This window comes from Chroicocephalus ridibundus, chromosome 11, assembly GCF_963924245.1.
Source record: "Chroicocephalus ridibundus chromosome 11, bChrRid1.1, whole genome shotgun sequence".
NCBI lineage: Eukaryota > Metazoa > Chordata > Aves > Charadriiformes > Laridae > Chroicocephalus > Chroicocephalus ridibundus.
Genome location: NC_086294.1, coordinates 11,344,233 through 11,360,292, shown reverse-complemented (window position 1 = coordinate 11,360,292; position 16,060 = coordinate 11,344,233). Strand labels below are relative to the sequence as shown.

General features: G+C 42.8%; 1 protein-coding gene across 1 annotated transcript in view; it reads right to left on the bottom strand.

Moving 5' to 3' along the window:
- NSG2 (neuronal vesicle trafficking associated 2) overlaps nucleotides 1–16,060 on the bottom strand; it is a 37,828-nt gene that overhangs the window by 18,154 nt on the left and 3,614 nt on the right. The window contains exon 3 of the mRNA XM_063349324.1: nucleotides 4,984–5,103. Within this exon, the coding sequence (XP_063205394.1) occupies nucleotides 4,984–5,103 (120 nt within the window). The remainder of the gene's footprint in view (nucleotides 1–4,983; nucleotides 5,104–16,060) is intronic.

Genomic DNA, 16,060 nt, shown 5'->3' with positions numbered 1-16,060 from the left:
GGAACTCTAGAAGACTTGAGAAGTCAGATAGCTATGGCAGGTAACTATCACCCAGCTAATAGTTATGAAATCATTGTCTCCTGGAAAAAGCACTAATGAATAACTCTATGGCATTTAGTGGTAGCAGAGCTCAAACTGGCTGCACGTGAACTTACTTGTGTAATAACGAGAGCAATTTGCACAAAACCAGTAACCGGCTGGCAGTTGCATGTGTCAACCCGACGCTCTGTGTTGTAAGCCTATGCTGAAAGGCCGCTCCAGTGCCCTTCCTGCGCTACTCAGAGACAGAAAAATCTGGGCAAAGTCAGGGCTAGCACAGGGCTACCTACAGTCCCTGGGTGTGACCGCATCAAGTACAAAATCCATCAGCAACTATTCTCCAGCTTGTTTCTTCTTAAGCAGGGTGCTGAACACAAGCTCCACCTAAGCGGCAGTCAAGGAAGTGGGCAGAAACCCACTCTTCACCTTATAAGTGCTTCTGGTTGATTTCTGTGTTATCTGGACTGGTTGGAAGACAAAAGTTGTCACTGGAAAACCTGTCCTCCAGAAGTAACAAGACTTTTCAGTCAATGGATAATCTGCTTGAAAAGCAAAAGAGCATTTGATCTCATTTCAGTATTGATGGAAAGAAATAAGGGCAGAAACTTATGAGAATGAAGATACTTGCATATGAGAGATTGTTCTTAAAAGCTGTAACACAGGATATCACTGGCAAGAAGCAGCAGTAAGCCCTATCTCAAATGCAAAGGGTTCGATCTGTTGTCCCACAAAGGAACGTGATTCTATGATAGACCATCATCATATTTGCAGACCTTTTCTAGTGCACCTCAGTGTCATCACTGGATGACATGCACTACCTTCAAAGCACACAAAATGGAAGGCAAACACCAGACATTATTCCCTGCCAGACTGAGAAACCTTGATATACATCATTACTGCAAAATATGGTCTTTGCAGTTCAGAAACCTCCTAGAGAGACACACTCAAAAGGCATAAACAGCCTGGAGGAGGCAAGGTCTATAAATCACTGCCAGTCAGCTTAGAAAAAAATCATTGCTTATCATTGCTTCTCTGTGGAGGAGTAAAACGATAAAAGAAATTTCTTTTATGTATGGACAGCTCAACCATAACACTACATTAACATCATTTTCTTATAACCCATCTACACACAACTATTTAAACATTTGTTATAAAGTATGTATGGAATGACTCATCCATCTGAAGAATAAGCCTAATTGGTCAAACTTCCAGGACACTGTGTGCTGAGCTATAGAGAATCATAATCTCATCTATTAGGAGATGTGACACGTTGCAGAAGCTATCTAAAATTCCTGGAAGAGGTAGTGTGAAATAAGAACCGTTGCCTAGGGACAGTCTCTTCTTTACGATTAATTAAAGAGCTTAGATCTGTGCTATTCTGGATGGATGAAAAATATGCATGCATAAGCTTAGATTCTGGCTTTGGCTTGCTCATGCGAGAAAGTTGGCTAATAATTCATTAGACTCTTCAATAAAAGATACCCAAAAGGCGGAATAAAGGCCATCTGTGGATTTGACTGCCATGTTCATATGGTCCCAAAATTTCCCCCAGAGATCCTGCTCTTCTGTATAATGCAGCTACATGACACAGAAAAAAAAAAAAGCATAAAACCAAACAAGAACTTGGAAAGAGTTTCCTTCTTCCCTGAGAACATTCCCATACCAAAGTGACCGGAAGTAAAGAAAAACCCTTCATTGATTGAAACAGGAATGTTAAAAATCCCTCCAGAGAGATTATTAGTGGGTGGGGAGCACAGTCATAAACATGGAGTCCCAGCAGCATTTTTCCACAAATACTTAGTAATGACAAAGATTCACTTTGCTGTATTTCCGTTTAAATGGATGTTAATTCTACGCTTTGGGTGAAAAATAAAATACAAGACATCTCACTTTGTGTGCTCTGGGATACCAAAGTCGTGCAATAGAAGACAGGAAAGGACCTCTTGGCTATTTCTTTGCACCCTCTTACTGTCCTATCTCTTTCCCCAGCATCCGGGTACCACATACTGAGATGTATTGCTCCTTACACACAGATCAGCAGAACCATAGTAGCAAAATCGCTCCCTATGAAACCCCTTGAATTCAGGCATTGCTGTGGACTCTCACTAGTTGTACATGCATTTCCCATACAGATCCCACATATTTGGAGGGCACTAAACCAATGGATCATCTACACTTGGATAGACTTTTTGCCTTTCCCTCCATCATTTCTCTTGCAGAAATCAGTGTGATGATTTACTTGCTTTTGGTAGTGTACAGCCACCAACAGCCTGGCTCGAGAATGAATAAATTTAACCAATGCGTTAGCAAGAAGGTGTGGATCGTATTTCCAACACACCACATACTGGAAAGCTATACAAAGCAGCCAGCCAGCAAAAGAAAAGATGATGATCTCATCTATATTATCTTTTTTTAAGCTTTTAAAAGTGTAGCCAAACTGAGATAATAAAAGTTAAGTATTTACTATTATTCCCTCTTACAAAAAACAAACGTAAAATGATTTCATCAGTACCAGATAATAGGCCTGCTTAGAACCAGAGGGCGGTATTTTTAATAACTGCACTAAAAATATGCACTGGTATAAAAATGTGATGCAATAAAAAAAAAACGTACAAAAGGTAATGAAATATTACCTATTATCTCAGCTCATTTTTGTCAGGAAATAATACTACAAACTTAATATGATACATGGAAGCCTTATGAAAAGCAGGCAGGGAGAGGCTTATAGTCTTATCCAGTATTAGACGAGAGGCTGAGTGATTAATAAGTTGACATTGAAGAGCAGAGAATGGAAATCATATGGACTTTGGGGAAAGGAAATAGCTTAAAAATGAAACTGTCACACTGCCAGGCTGGATAGGAAGAGGCACGGCTTCCACAGCCACCCCCACCGCGCAGGACAGGGGAAGGCGGCTTAAACCTCTGCGCGTGCTGTGCACGCAGCTGGAGCCTCCTCCTGCACACACGGGTGACAGCAACGCGGGAACTGCTCCAAAAATAGGAAGGGGAGAGGAAAAAATACATTGCAAGGAGAGGCTGGAATGCAATGGCAAGTTGGCCATTTGAAGAATGTGAAAAATAAGATACTGTCTAGAAGGTGCAGATGAAATGAGATTTATCCATGGCAGTGGATGAGCTATCTAACTTACGGGCCTCCAGCATACACAGCGTGTACAGATGAGAGATCCTCGATTGCTTTTTTAAATAACAAGGCCAGATCTTTTGATGGCATTAAGACTTGGTCTGACACTGACCTTAACACTGTTCAGGGCTGCAGGGTTAAGTTTTAAATACCCAGTGAAGCACCCTTACTTACAATACCAACAATGCCATTTATTGCGGGTCACAAGCCAACACGTCACTTCCAGGAGACTCTACATTTACTGGTGTTTCTCAGGCACATCGTGTCTGGTTCCGATTTGTATGTTGCTCACACTGGAAAATGTCTGCTGCGGTTTCCAAGACCGGGGATTTTACTGTGGCTAATTCGCTGTTTACTTTACTAGCGGCACCAACGGAGAGTCACTATCGGTGGTAAATAGGTACTATGAACGCAATAAGATCACCAAAGAATTCAGTCAAAATCAACAGCGTGTAAGCCCCTGGTAAGTAATTTAGATCACAACATGTGATGTCCACTGAAAAAAAAACCCAAGAAGCTATAAACATTTATTCACAGACCTCTTAAGAATAAATTATGCCTTTAAATATCCTGGATCGAAGCAACAGAATTGTCCTTGCAAAATATGTTAGTGAATTTCTGGAAAAAACAGAAACAGTGCCATTCTGCAGTGCTTCAGAAAAGAGTAGCTAAACATTTCTCCTTTCACCCAGTTGAACAAGACTCATCTTGAAGTTTATCAAGGATGAATGGTAACGATTTTTTCTGGATCACATTCCAATTTTAAAAGTGATAGCTTTCTTCTAAATTACTAGAAAATAATTATAATATTTTTTTTTTATTTCTCACAAAACTAAGGAAATTGGGCCAAATGAAAGACTATTCAGTTCTTTGAGTCAATTCCTCACAATTGTCAAGGATGATACCCTTTCACAAAAATTTATAAGCCCAATCCTAGCTTTTCAAGGAGCAGGACTATAGCTAGGCACTGCCTGCTCTCTCTGTTTTCTACTCAAATCATTGATATTTCTGCTGACTTTGGAAATGTGAAATCAGATCTCACACTTTTATCACTCCCATGCTCTGAGGTTCAGGAAAAGCCCCGTATCTTCTCAATGAAAAGGGAGAAAATGTTAGCAGCTATGCACTTGGAGTCTAATTTTAGGAGGAACTGAGCCATTCTAACATGCTGCAGTCAACAGGAACTGAGGGCGCTCAATAATTCATGAGTTTCTTTCCATGTTTGAGTAGAGCCTGTTGAAAATTTCTCAAGGAAACATTTTTCATCAGAAAATTCCAACTCCTGTGAAGCAAAATTGCTTACAGGACAGGATATGCTTGGATACTTGTCTAATATCTCTTTTCTTATCCAGTTTGAAATGGCTTTTAATCTATAATAATCTATAATAATAAAATATTTTAAATATGAAAAGGGTTATTTGACTACAGACGAAAGAATTTTTAAAAGGCAAAACAAACTATTTCAATCAGTCTTCACTGTGATTTTTTTATTCCTCTTAAACACAAATGTTTGAGAAGAAAAAAGATTCAAACTTGTTTTACGTTCAGTTTGGGCTGTAAAAGATTTTCATAACTTTTCCCGGGAAAAGGAAAACATTTCCTACTTTAGATCTAGTTATGAAAGTATTTTCATGCCTGTCCAAACGAGAAAATAAAGCTTTATACTCATGCAGATAAACCCCTCTTTGACCCTAGTGATGAGTGGAGTGTTAAATTTGTTACGTCTTTACTGTCACTTTGATTCAGTTATTTTAAAATGAATGGCATTTGCATCAGAAGGCAGCAGAATAACCATTTCTTACCTTTAGTCTTTCTGTTACACCATCAGTGAAACTGACTGTGAATTCAGCAATTTTGGGCACTCTGAGTTTTCCTTTGTTCTTCTGGTCAGGCTGATATTCTGTTCTTGTTTTCACAATTACCTGGAAAATATCAACACTTTTAAGGTTTCTGCACACAACATCCTTTTTTTTGTTGTTGTTGTTGTTGTTATCTAAGCTTTTCTATATGAACCAGACCCTGGACCTGCACAAGTACCTGAGAACCATAAATTAACACAAACTCATCATACCCTCGGGAACTAAGACCTAAGACAATGAGCCTATATCTCATTGAATCTTAAAATAACTGACAGTAAAATACTTGACCCCCACTTTTGTTTAGGACTAGGCATATAATTTTTATACCGTATTGAACAGGCAGAACACGCAGAGTAACAGCCCATCCTAAAGAAGAGCCTCACTTATTAAAAGCCCCATCCTAACAAGTTCCACTGAAGCCAATTTAAATTTAGGCTATTTGGTGTCTCATTTATTCAGGCTCCAGATTATCAATATTAATCTCATACTATCACCTTGGGTTTTCCCCAGAAGTGTCATTTGCTGACTAATCCAGGTCCTACTAATCTTATAAAAATGAGGTGTCTTACGCCAATGGAGAAGCCGCAAGTGGCTTTTAAAAGGATACAGTCAAATTACCAAAATTGCATCATCAATCTACATTGAATTTATTTGTAATCTAGAATGACCCTAAATATTTTGGGTAAGACGTACCCACTGCAAATACAGAAAAGGTAACACCTAATGCCAACTGCTCCCAGAGGGGATGAGCATCGGGGCTGTGCTCTGAAACTAACAGCCCTTCAGAGGAGTGAGCGCGTCCATCCCATTATACATGAGAATCTTAAAAGACTACCCACCCACGAGCCTATGCAGCTAAATAGCGTCGTGAGAGCTTGCCAGCATAGCCACACTATCTTACTCTAGCTGGAAAAGGCAAGAGAAGACACAACGGCCCTTGGCACTGGCCAAGAGCTGGAGCTCATCCCTAGAGAGGGGGGCTGCGCTTGTGAGCACACAGGAGCCTCTGCACAGGATTCCTCAATCCAAGGACAAGGTCCACAAAGCATACAATGGTTTGGTGTGGTTTGCAAGGTTCGGATAGATTAAACCAAAAAAGATAGAAAGAATATTGAAGTTCTCGATCCCAGGGCCAACACTTCCTCTTTTTGACCTCCCATTCTGAACTGCAGGACTACGCAGCCAACAGCCTCGCCAAGGTGAAAAATAAATACTCCAGGAGTGGTGACTGGTTCATATGAGAGTGATCCTAAAGCTCACTGTCAGAAACAAAAAGTCTGGAAGGATTGAAAAAGATTAAGTGATGCACAAGGTTGAGCTACTAGCTAATGAAGAACTTATTTCCAAATGAAGATAGCAAAGTCTGGTTTGGACCAGAAAAAACCCCAGGTATTTAATCCTCCTGCACTTAATGCTGTGTGAAAATCAGACTGAGAGAAAATCAGTGAGGAGTCATAAGCCAATTTTCTGGATTCAAATGCAAATCATTAAAGACTGATGAATATTTACATCCTTCAGCATATCGCTCTCAATAATATTTATTACAGTACCATTTGCAACATTAAGACTTGGTAAGAAGAGGGGATAAAAAACCACCCAAATATATTTATATTAACATTTTTTAACTCAGGATTTCTGATGATACAACATAGATGATGAGAAATGACACACGGGGACAAGCTTGATTTGGCGGGTTTGGGATGAACCCCGACCCTACTCTGAACCTTCTACTGAATCAAACCCCACTGTGCTCTGAAATGCAGACCAGGATATCACGGACCAAACACAGCAAAGCTCCCCCTCCAGCCAAGATGAACTGGCCGAGGTTAGCCCTGAGTTACAAACAGGCAATAACTTCATTTTCTCACTCAAAAGGAGCCAAGTGCACTCAGGACTCCATGCAGCTGCCCCCGACCTTTCCAGTCTTCCCGCTGGCCTTTTGTAAACCCCGTACAGTAAATTACAGTGTGTCAGCCATCCACACCTGCCAACCGGCGTTCAGAAATTGCACTCATTCTGTTTTCGAACCTACCAGTCACAATACCCAGCTCTCCCAAACTCATGCTTCCTGCTTGATACAAATCTTACTGCAGGCAAAATTTTTAAATATACAAAATATACAAAAAGCAAAATATATTTTGCTTTTACGCAAACTCTAAATTAGGTCTTAATAAAGGACCATGAAGCCAGAATGTAAGAAAAAAAAAAAATAAAAGCCTTACTTGTTTCTTAAATTTCTTCCATTCTTTGTTATTAATGGCACTTTCCTTATGGGTATTTTTAAACTGTTGTTGCATTCAACCAATATCCTATAAGCCTGAACCGTGCTGTCTACAGGGATACAGCATGAGACTGAAAATAAGCCCACACAACCCTTCACAAGGCATCAGATTCAAGTCCAGTAGCAATGTCTACCACGTCTGTGAATAAATAAGTGAGCTCAGTCCCCAGCCAGATCAGAAGCTACTTGAAGCACAATTCGCTGACTGTGCCAGCAGTGAAATGTCTGTGTACGCAGAGCCACAGGGATCCTGCTGGTCAGTGTTTTGCAGAGAGATCTGCAGAGGTATCAAAAAGCTTTAGCAGAGGAGGTAAGAACTACCTTTGCTAAACGCCTTTTGGCATTGCAAAAGCTAAATATCTGCTCTCCAGAAGTATCTTTGTCAGACAGCTGGTGGAATTACTCAGCAGAAGAAAGACGGGGCAGTCAGTAAGGTCTCCTCTTTAAAGGAGAGCACAGAAATACAATGACAAAGGGCAAACAGAAAGCTGAAAACCTGTAGTGTGGGGGGAGCATTCAATATTGTGGCAGTAACGATAAAAATGCAATTTTGCTGAGGGCATGGGGCATACATTTAGAAGAAAAGCGCTACCTCTTGTTCAGTCCCCTACAGTCTAAATAAATAAGCCCGAGCGTGGATCCCACTTTTCCGGCAACATTCACCCCCTCTCCATCCAACAAGCTGCCATCAGGATGCCCACGCAAAGGCTTCTGGAAATGGAGTTGCGTTCATCACACTCCTTGAGCCTCCTGCACGAGTGAGACCACCCCAGTCAGGGCTACCTTCGCAGCACCCAGAGAGAGGAGCGAACGCTGTCAGATGGTAATACACAGGTACACACACACACACCCCCCCACGCGGTTTTGAGCGGAGCATTTGCTACGCTGACAGCCTCCCATGCATGTGTCACTTGTGAGTGCCTCAAACAAGTTCAAACAAGAGCTGGTCAAAACCCAAAAGAACTTTTCTAAAGCACAAAGTATTAATCAAAGTGCAAATTTAGAAAAGGAGTAATTCATCTTACAAAGAAATTTTTCTGTATTTTTAGCATTACTGGGGTTTTGCTATTTTGGTTGTTTGTTCTGCTTTCATTTTCCAGTTTCCTGATCTGGGTTGGGTGGGAAGGAAGACTTGCCTTCTTCCCTGTTCCCTGCCATCGCTCCTTTTTCACCTTTTCTTTGCATTTTGCCACTGAGAAAAAATTTGCTGGCAGTAAAGTCTTCCAGAAATTCTAACCAAATTGCTGTTGGATGTACAGCAATAAAAACCCCACTGACTCCACAGTCAGCGCAATGATCAGTGTTCATTTATCACCGGCTGCCCCAGAGCAGTTCCATCAGAGCCCAGAATCCCACTGTTTCAATGCAAACAAGGTACATTCATCTCACACCACGACAGGTTTCCTGGGAGAGCGACTGGCGTTTATTACAAACCACAGCAAACAGAACGATCCCCATTCACTCTTCTTGTCTGTTTTGCAGCTTTGCTGACTTCAGTAGAGTTATTCTTGATTGAAACCAGTGAAAGGGAGTATAACATCGGGGTCCTGTGTTGATTGTGACTCAAAGCAAACTGCAGTGAAAGAAATGCCCAGCTCCTCATTCCCTTCTCTGCAATGCTGTTACGGTGGTGATGAACTGCTGTAAGGGGGTAACCCCCAGAGCTGGCAGCACTGCTTGGCTGTGCTCTGGCCAGACAATAAATGCAAACAACCCAACCCGTGCTTAAATGGACAAGTAGTCACTTGAATACTCCCAAAAAAGACAATCAGCCCCCTCTCGACCCTCACTGCAGCACCATTCTGCCCATTCTCTGCACTTGCCTCCTTGGCTCTCACCTCCTCCTGCATGCTCCCTAAGGCTTGTCTGAGGTCATGCTCCTCATGGTGAGATGGGGCTGGCTGTTCTAAATTGACATCCCTAGCCATGACCTGACTGGGGCAGAGGAGAATTATTATCATCATCATCATCATCATCCTTCCTCCTCTCATGAAGCAACAGGCACACCTGCGAATTAATATTAAAAAGCAAGAACAGTCCCATCAGCTTTTTGGATTGTCTGAGCCTTTGCGATTGCTGGATAAACACCCTTCGAACTTTTTTGGACACTTTTCAGCCTTTGTGTCTCATTATCGAGGCCCCGATTCAGCACCAGCTTATGTCTGTGCCTCACTCTGTACATTGTGATTGTCCAACAAAGAAAGCAACCTCCCTGCCAGCTCAGTCCAGCCTACCTATAGCACTTTAAAGTCAGTGCTGTGGACGGAGGCTAGAAGAATACTAGCTCAGGGGATCTCCCTGCGGATTATGTTGCTGCTATTCTTAAAGTTTTCACACTATTTCCCAGAGACCCCCCACCTTTAAACCGCAGAGAGGCTGTGCTGTTTATGACAGATGCAATAAAGGGGACACAAATAAATTACCTAGGACTTCCTTCATTTTACATCCAAAACAAAATTGCTCTCTGAAAGTTGCTTCCCAGCTGAAGTTTGCAGACTGATTGTAAGAATAAAAGAAAACAGAAAAGGGCTTCTGTGGAGCAGCAAAAAGACATGTCTAATTACGGGAATCCACACTGCCAGTCCTTGCAGCTTCCTCCAAAACTAAGTTTATCTAGCATTTGAACTCATTAACTTCCAATTCAGAGAAGCACTTAAGCATGTGAGTAGTCCTATTAACAACAGCAGGATTAGTCACATATTTAAAGTTAAGCGCGCATTTAAGCGCTTTGGCCAGATCAGAGCTTAAGCTGGCTTCAGTCACCTTCCCAGCTATAATACCGATGCGCAGGGCTCCAGTGGCAACCTTCAGCAAGACCGCTCAAAGCGCATTACATACCAGCATGACCCCAGTATCCCCACATTACTGATGGAGGAGAAGGAAAAAAAAAAAAAAAGAGAAAAAAGACCAGCTTAGTAATGTACTGAGTCACACCAGCAACTGGTGGTTGAGTCAGGAAGACAGACCATGGCTCGATGCTACTTACAGCGCACCGTGTTTCCTTGGGTTTTCATTAACGGAGTGATAATAGTAGCTCCACCACATCCTCCATATAAATGTAACGTTTTTGGAATTAGGGGCTGGCAAGAGATATGGCTGGGATGGGTAGGAAGTCAGACACTCTATGGAAAATGGCAGCTCTCTGCAGAATTGTTGTCCTCAATCATCCTGGGTTAGCAGATGTTATAACACTCTCCATGTCTTGAAAAGTTTTTCCTTTCTATTCTCTTCTTGCATCTTCGGATTCCTGATTCCAAGCCCTCAGATGCTTTTCTGCAAGAGCTCAGTAGCAGTCTATAGAGAATGGCCTGTGAAAGTTATAAAAACCCAAACACAACAGGACAGCAAGCCATATCTATCATGCTGCTCCACACCAGCAAGATTTTTCTAATGATGCTGTTTGCGAATACATTTATTGAGTCCTGAACCTAAATGCACTTATTATTCTAGGCTTAATGCTAGTGACACCACTAGAATCAATAGGAAACCTTTCCTCAGCTTTAATGAATGCAGGACCAGGCTTCTTCTCTGTAGTGATGCTTTGGGAAATTATAGGTGTGCTGAGGTGAGAAACAACAGATGAGAGTCTGCGTACACCAGCAGGAAATCCATCATCAACAACCTTGAGAAAGTAAACAGTAGGAGAGTGCTGGGAAATCTAGAGATTTTGGATGCTGAAAGAAAAAGAAAGCAAGCTTCTAACCAAGTGGACTATATTAAAAGCATTTATTTTCAGGAGGAAGGAGCAGAGTAGACGGGAAATGTGACAAATGGAAAAATATCACATTAAGCATGGAACCTTAAAAAGGATTTTCCTGCAATGGGATGAAGTAAGTGTTTCAGAAAATGAACTGATATGAATTCTGAGTCTTGTCTCAGACTGGCTAAATGTAACATCATTTATTGCCACTTTATATTTGCGTTTGAGCTCTGTGGTTTTCCCTGAAGAAATGAGTAATAATATTTAACATAACTGGCATTGTGAAAACTTTAAATTATTCATTTGGAAAAGGACATGCAGCCCTGCCGTAATTCCCACTTCACTGCCACGGTGCATGTAATATATTGTGGTTCAGGTGCTGCAAAGTGCAAACCATAAAAATTTAAAATACTACTTCCCGGGATTATTAATAATGAAGAGTCTCTCACTCTGAGTGGCTTTCAGATTGACAGAAGAGATAAACAAAATGTGTTTCTCCTACCAAGGGGAAAGGTTTCCTCCAGGTTCAAAGCCGGGCTTTGTAGGCCCACAAAATGGTGGTAACGCACCCATCAGTTGCCATGTGGATTAGTCATGCTCACTTTTAAATGAACATGGGACTCTTGGCTTCCAAGGACATGCCTGCCTTTGTCCCTTGCAGAGAGAGAACAGAAAATGTAAACCCATCACTGGCACCGACATGGTGGTTTCCTTTGCCTTCATCACCCAACTGAGCACCAACAGCTGAGACAGACCTTAGACCAAGTCCCAGCTGTAGCATGCTGTCCCGGTTACTGATGATGATAGTACAACGGTGACCCCCTGGCTTGGCACTAAATCTGCTGCGACTGAGTCGGTTTCTATGCTTCAGTGCTACAAGCCAAGGGATGGCTAAAATTCACCACCTGCTCACACACAAAATTCTCCAGTGACGTACGCACTCTAATCCTCACACACAGCCAGCTTCAAAGAGCAAATGAGATGTGCACATTGCCAACAGTAGCTGAAGTTAAAATACTTAGCAGTAAAGGAGTATAGGAAAAGAGATGGAAAAATCATGTTTCAGGGCTTAAAACAATCTCTTTGTCTGCAGGCTTAGGATGAAACATTCGTAGACGTGAGCAGCTCCATGCCTACTGCAGTGTCTCCTGTACCTCCTTCTGGCCCTTGCACTGGCTACTGCTAAAAACAGGACATGTTCGACTGGATGGACTAGTAATCTGAGATTACCTGGCAATCACCATGCTGCAAATTCCCAGATTTTTAGACAATTAGGTCTTTAAAAACTTTCCCAAGTAATTATGACTATGTCCCATCCCATGGGAGAGGCAGCTATGCTTCCAAATCGACAGGATGAACACATCTCAGCAGGCAGATTTCTCAGAGATTAATATTAAAATTGGCATTTGGAATGTGGGTAATGGTAGTCCCCATGGCATCCTAGCCACTATTTGAATACATGGAATGCCTGAAATAGCAAGCAGCAAAAAGAAGGTTAAAAAAAAAAAAAAAAAAAAGGATGCCCGGGGATCAAATCCATAGTCAATGGAGAAAGCCACAGTCAGTAGAAACACTGCTTTTTTTTCCCCCTGTATCAGCTTGTCTAATGGATGTTGTGCTGGAAATGAGTTTCACAGAGGGTGGTAGAAAAAAGTGGTCTCCTGAATCAGTGCCAGGAGGATATTCCAGGCACAAGGAACATCACAAAAGGACAAAGACAGCAAATGTAATCAGCCCTGGCATCACCGATGAAAGGCAGTACAAAATGCAAAGGCTGCATTGGGAGCTGAAAGCCGCTGAGAAGGGAAAGGCATAGCTCACAAGCACAAAGGGAGCCTGGAAATTACTCAGCTAAGTCTCCCTACAAATCGCTAGGTGACCAGAACCATCAGGAACCCACAGGAGGCTGTGAAGGGGTGACAAAAGCTGATTTCAGTAGGTTCAGCGAGGAGAGGGTATAGCAAAGCAGACAAAAGAATCAATCGCTCAGCTGTAGTGATGGTAAATTGGCCAGGGTAAATCAGCAGAGCTCCACTGATTTCATCTAAACTACATTGATTTACACTAGTCAAGAATCCTGCCCAGTCTTACTCTCCAGACCAGTAAGTAACTGGTACGCGGGGTCCACATCACGGTCTTGCTGAAATAACTTCCACCTGCAACAATGGGTTTTCATGTTGGAATAAAGAACAGATTGCAAGAGGCTTAAGCCAAACATCCATACCCTAACACACTTTTCCTGTGTCCATTTCTGCTGTTTCTGCAGAATGCAGCTCTAGGAATTGCAGTGCAGACGTAACTGGGTTTAAGAGAGGCAATGGGGCTCACGAAAACGGACATGAGCTAGCTTTAAACAACCTAATTCAGATATCGATAGCGGTGCAGTTAAGGCGAGAAATTTCTGTACAGGGTATATAAATCCTGAGACTTCCCATACTCCAGAGCTGCAGCAGCAACACGTTATCTGCATGCAAGTGAGGCACCTGAACGCTGCCCAGGTGCCCGCGAAGGCAGCGAGCGCAGGCTGGGACGGCAGCACAGCCCCGACGCCAGCGGACCGGCCATGCACAGGGCCTTCGGTGTGCCACAGGGGAAGGACAGCCCAGCAGCAGCTGTATCCAAAGAAGAGGAGCATGAGCTGCCAAGAACCTCAGGGCTGTCCAAGACATGCAAACAAAATCAAAAAGGTTACTCCAGAAACACTGCACGGCCAGAGTGAGCGTTGCTGCAAATACTTATTACAGCTTAATGAGCAGAGGCGGTGTTTACATTCAAACACACATTTAGAGGACAAATGGATTTGCACAGTGCAAAGGGGGACAAATGTCACATGAGAGGAAGGCTCAGACTTTGGTACTTGTGAGGATGAGGCAGAGTATCCCAAGTGGAGACAGCAAAGGACGGGGAAAGGCAAGACAGCCTGCCCGTTCCTTCCTATTTGCAATGCTCTCTTTTTATTCCCCTCCTTTCTTTTATTCACGCTTTCTTTCCCTTTGCATCCTCCTCCTCCCTTTTACTCATCCTTCCTTCAACGGCCACAATTACTAGCCCTGCCCCGTCCCTCCTTTTGCCATTTGCTCCTTCCCACCAAACACACCACCAGCGTGAGCAGCAGCACAGCCGGCTGCCCCCATCAGCTGGTGTCAGGGAAGGCTGAGCGGCCTCTGGCCCCACCGCGAGATGCAGCTCCCCAAAACCACCAGCCGCCGTGTGCTGCTGGGCTTCGCAGAGGGCAGGCTGACATCAGCGCTTCAGGACAGAGCCGCCAGTAGTCCCCCAGGTACAAAAGCACTCATCCAGCGTACTATTAATTATGCCTGCTCAGCTGGCCGGGACAAAACGTTATTTTCTGTTAAAGCAATAGGGACAGGCTGTGAACACAAGGGACCCTGCGGATTTTCAGGAACTCTTGATTAGTCTGTGTAAGCGCGTGGCCTCGGACATTCAGGGGTGCGGCCAGGGAGGGACAGAGGCAGGGGATGGGAAAAGCATTTGAAGAGAGCAGTTAGATCTATTTTTTTCTTTCTTGGGTTGGATGGCAGGAATTTGTCACCAGAGAAATGATTTCTCAAGCCTCCAGATGCATTCAAAATAAAGAACAATGGACCACATGATAAGCCTTCTGCAGCTTTCCCCACAAAAGAGATGCCGGATGTTTTTTTCAACCCTGACAATAGCTTTCATACACTTTTGTGTTATGTAAAATTAGGATTTTTACTGCCAGAACAGAGGCATTTCCTGCTGGATTATACTGAAGCGAGCCTATAAGACCAAGGGGTCCCCGGTTGTTGGTCCCATTTCAAATTTCACTGAAACAGTATGGTCCCTGAAAAGCTGCATATCTTTCAGCATTATCATTGCAGAGACACGTAACAATTACAGCCAAAGCACTTTGTCTACGCCTAGGAAAACAAGTGAACAGCTCGCCTTTTCCCCTTTGGTCCTAAAAGAAAAAAGGCTTCTTTTTTTGCTTTTTGAATACAGAAGAAATTAAATTTAGAGACATAAAAAGCCAGGTCAGGGGGTTGTCACCGGTGATGGCTATTATTCCTGTTTCATAGATGGATTTCAGCAAAAAGGCCACGCAAAAAAAATGATTGAAGAGCATTGGTCTCTGCCTTCTGCAAATGCCACCTCAGCAAGAGAACAGGGGGCAAGGGAAATGCTTGAAGATAGTAAATAAATATAAATACACAGCAGACTTTGCACCCTAGGGGAGAAATTACTGTCCCGGGTACATTTCTCCCCTTGCAGCCATACAACTGCTGACAGAACAAGGAGAATGCTGATCCTGCAAGAGGAACAGCACGAACCTTGGGAGGGGACATCCTCGTTTGGTGGCAAAAGAAATAGTCAATCTAGTGGCCAATAATTTTTAAAAAAAGGTTGCCAAATTCAAGCCCGCTGAATTCCTAGCTGGATTTTTCCAACAGCATCGAAGCGGAAGTCAGAGGGAGCTGCTAACCTCACAGCACTTTGAAAAACAAGCCTGTTAGGAAAGCATCCCCAGAAGGACAGCCAGTAAGTTTAAGCATACCTTTAAGAAGGTGTTTCGCCCTGTCACCCCCCGTGTGATTTCTTATAATCAAGGAACTATCTGAAAAGAGATGGGCTTCAGGGATTACAGCACATGAGCAAAAGCCTCATTTTTATATTCTTTCTTTTTACCCTTTCTCTGAAAGGGGGGCCAGACACAGAAAACACTTTGAAAGAGATGAAGCTACGGTGAAACACCTACAGACGTTAATGCTGGGAGTCACTTAGAGTGACTCTCAAGTGATCTAGTTACAAAAAATCCTTAAAATTAAGAAAAATCAGGTATTTAAAGCCCTTAAAATATAATTTTCAGGCTTTTAAGCATCTGCAAAGGTGAGTATACTGACAAACAACAGCTTTGGTTTTCTTCAACTTGCATGCAGGTGTCTAAGACTCAACTGGAGAAAGCCTATAAATTAACAGAGCTTGAAAACCTTTGCCATGCAACACACATACGCCAGGAAACGGCATTATTGCACACTGGCAATAACAGCAGTTGGGCT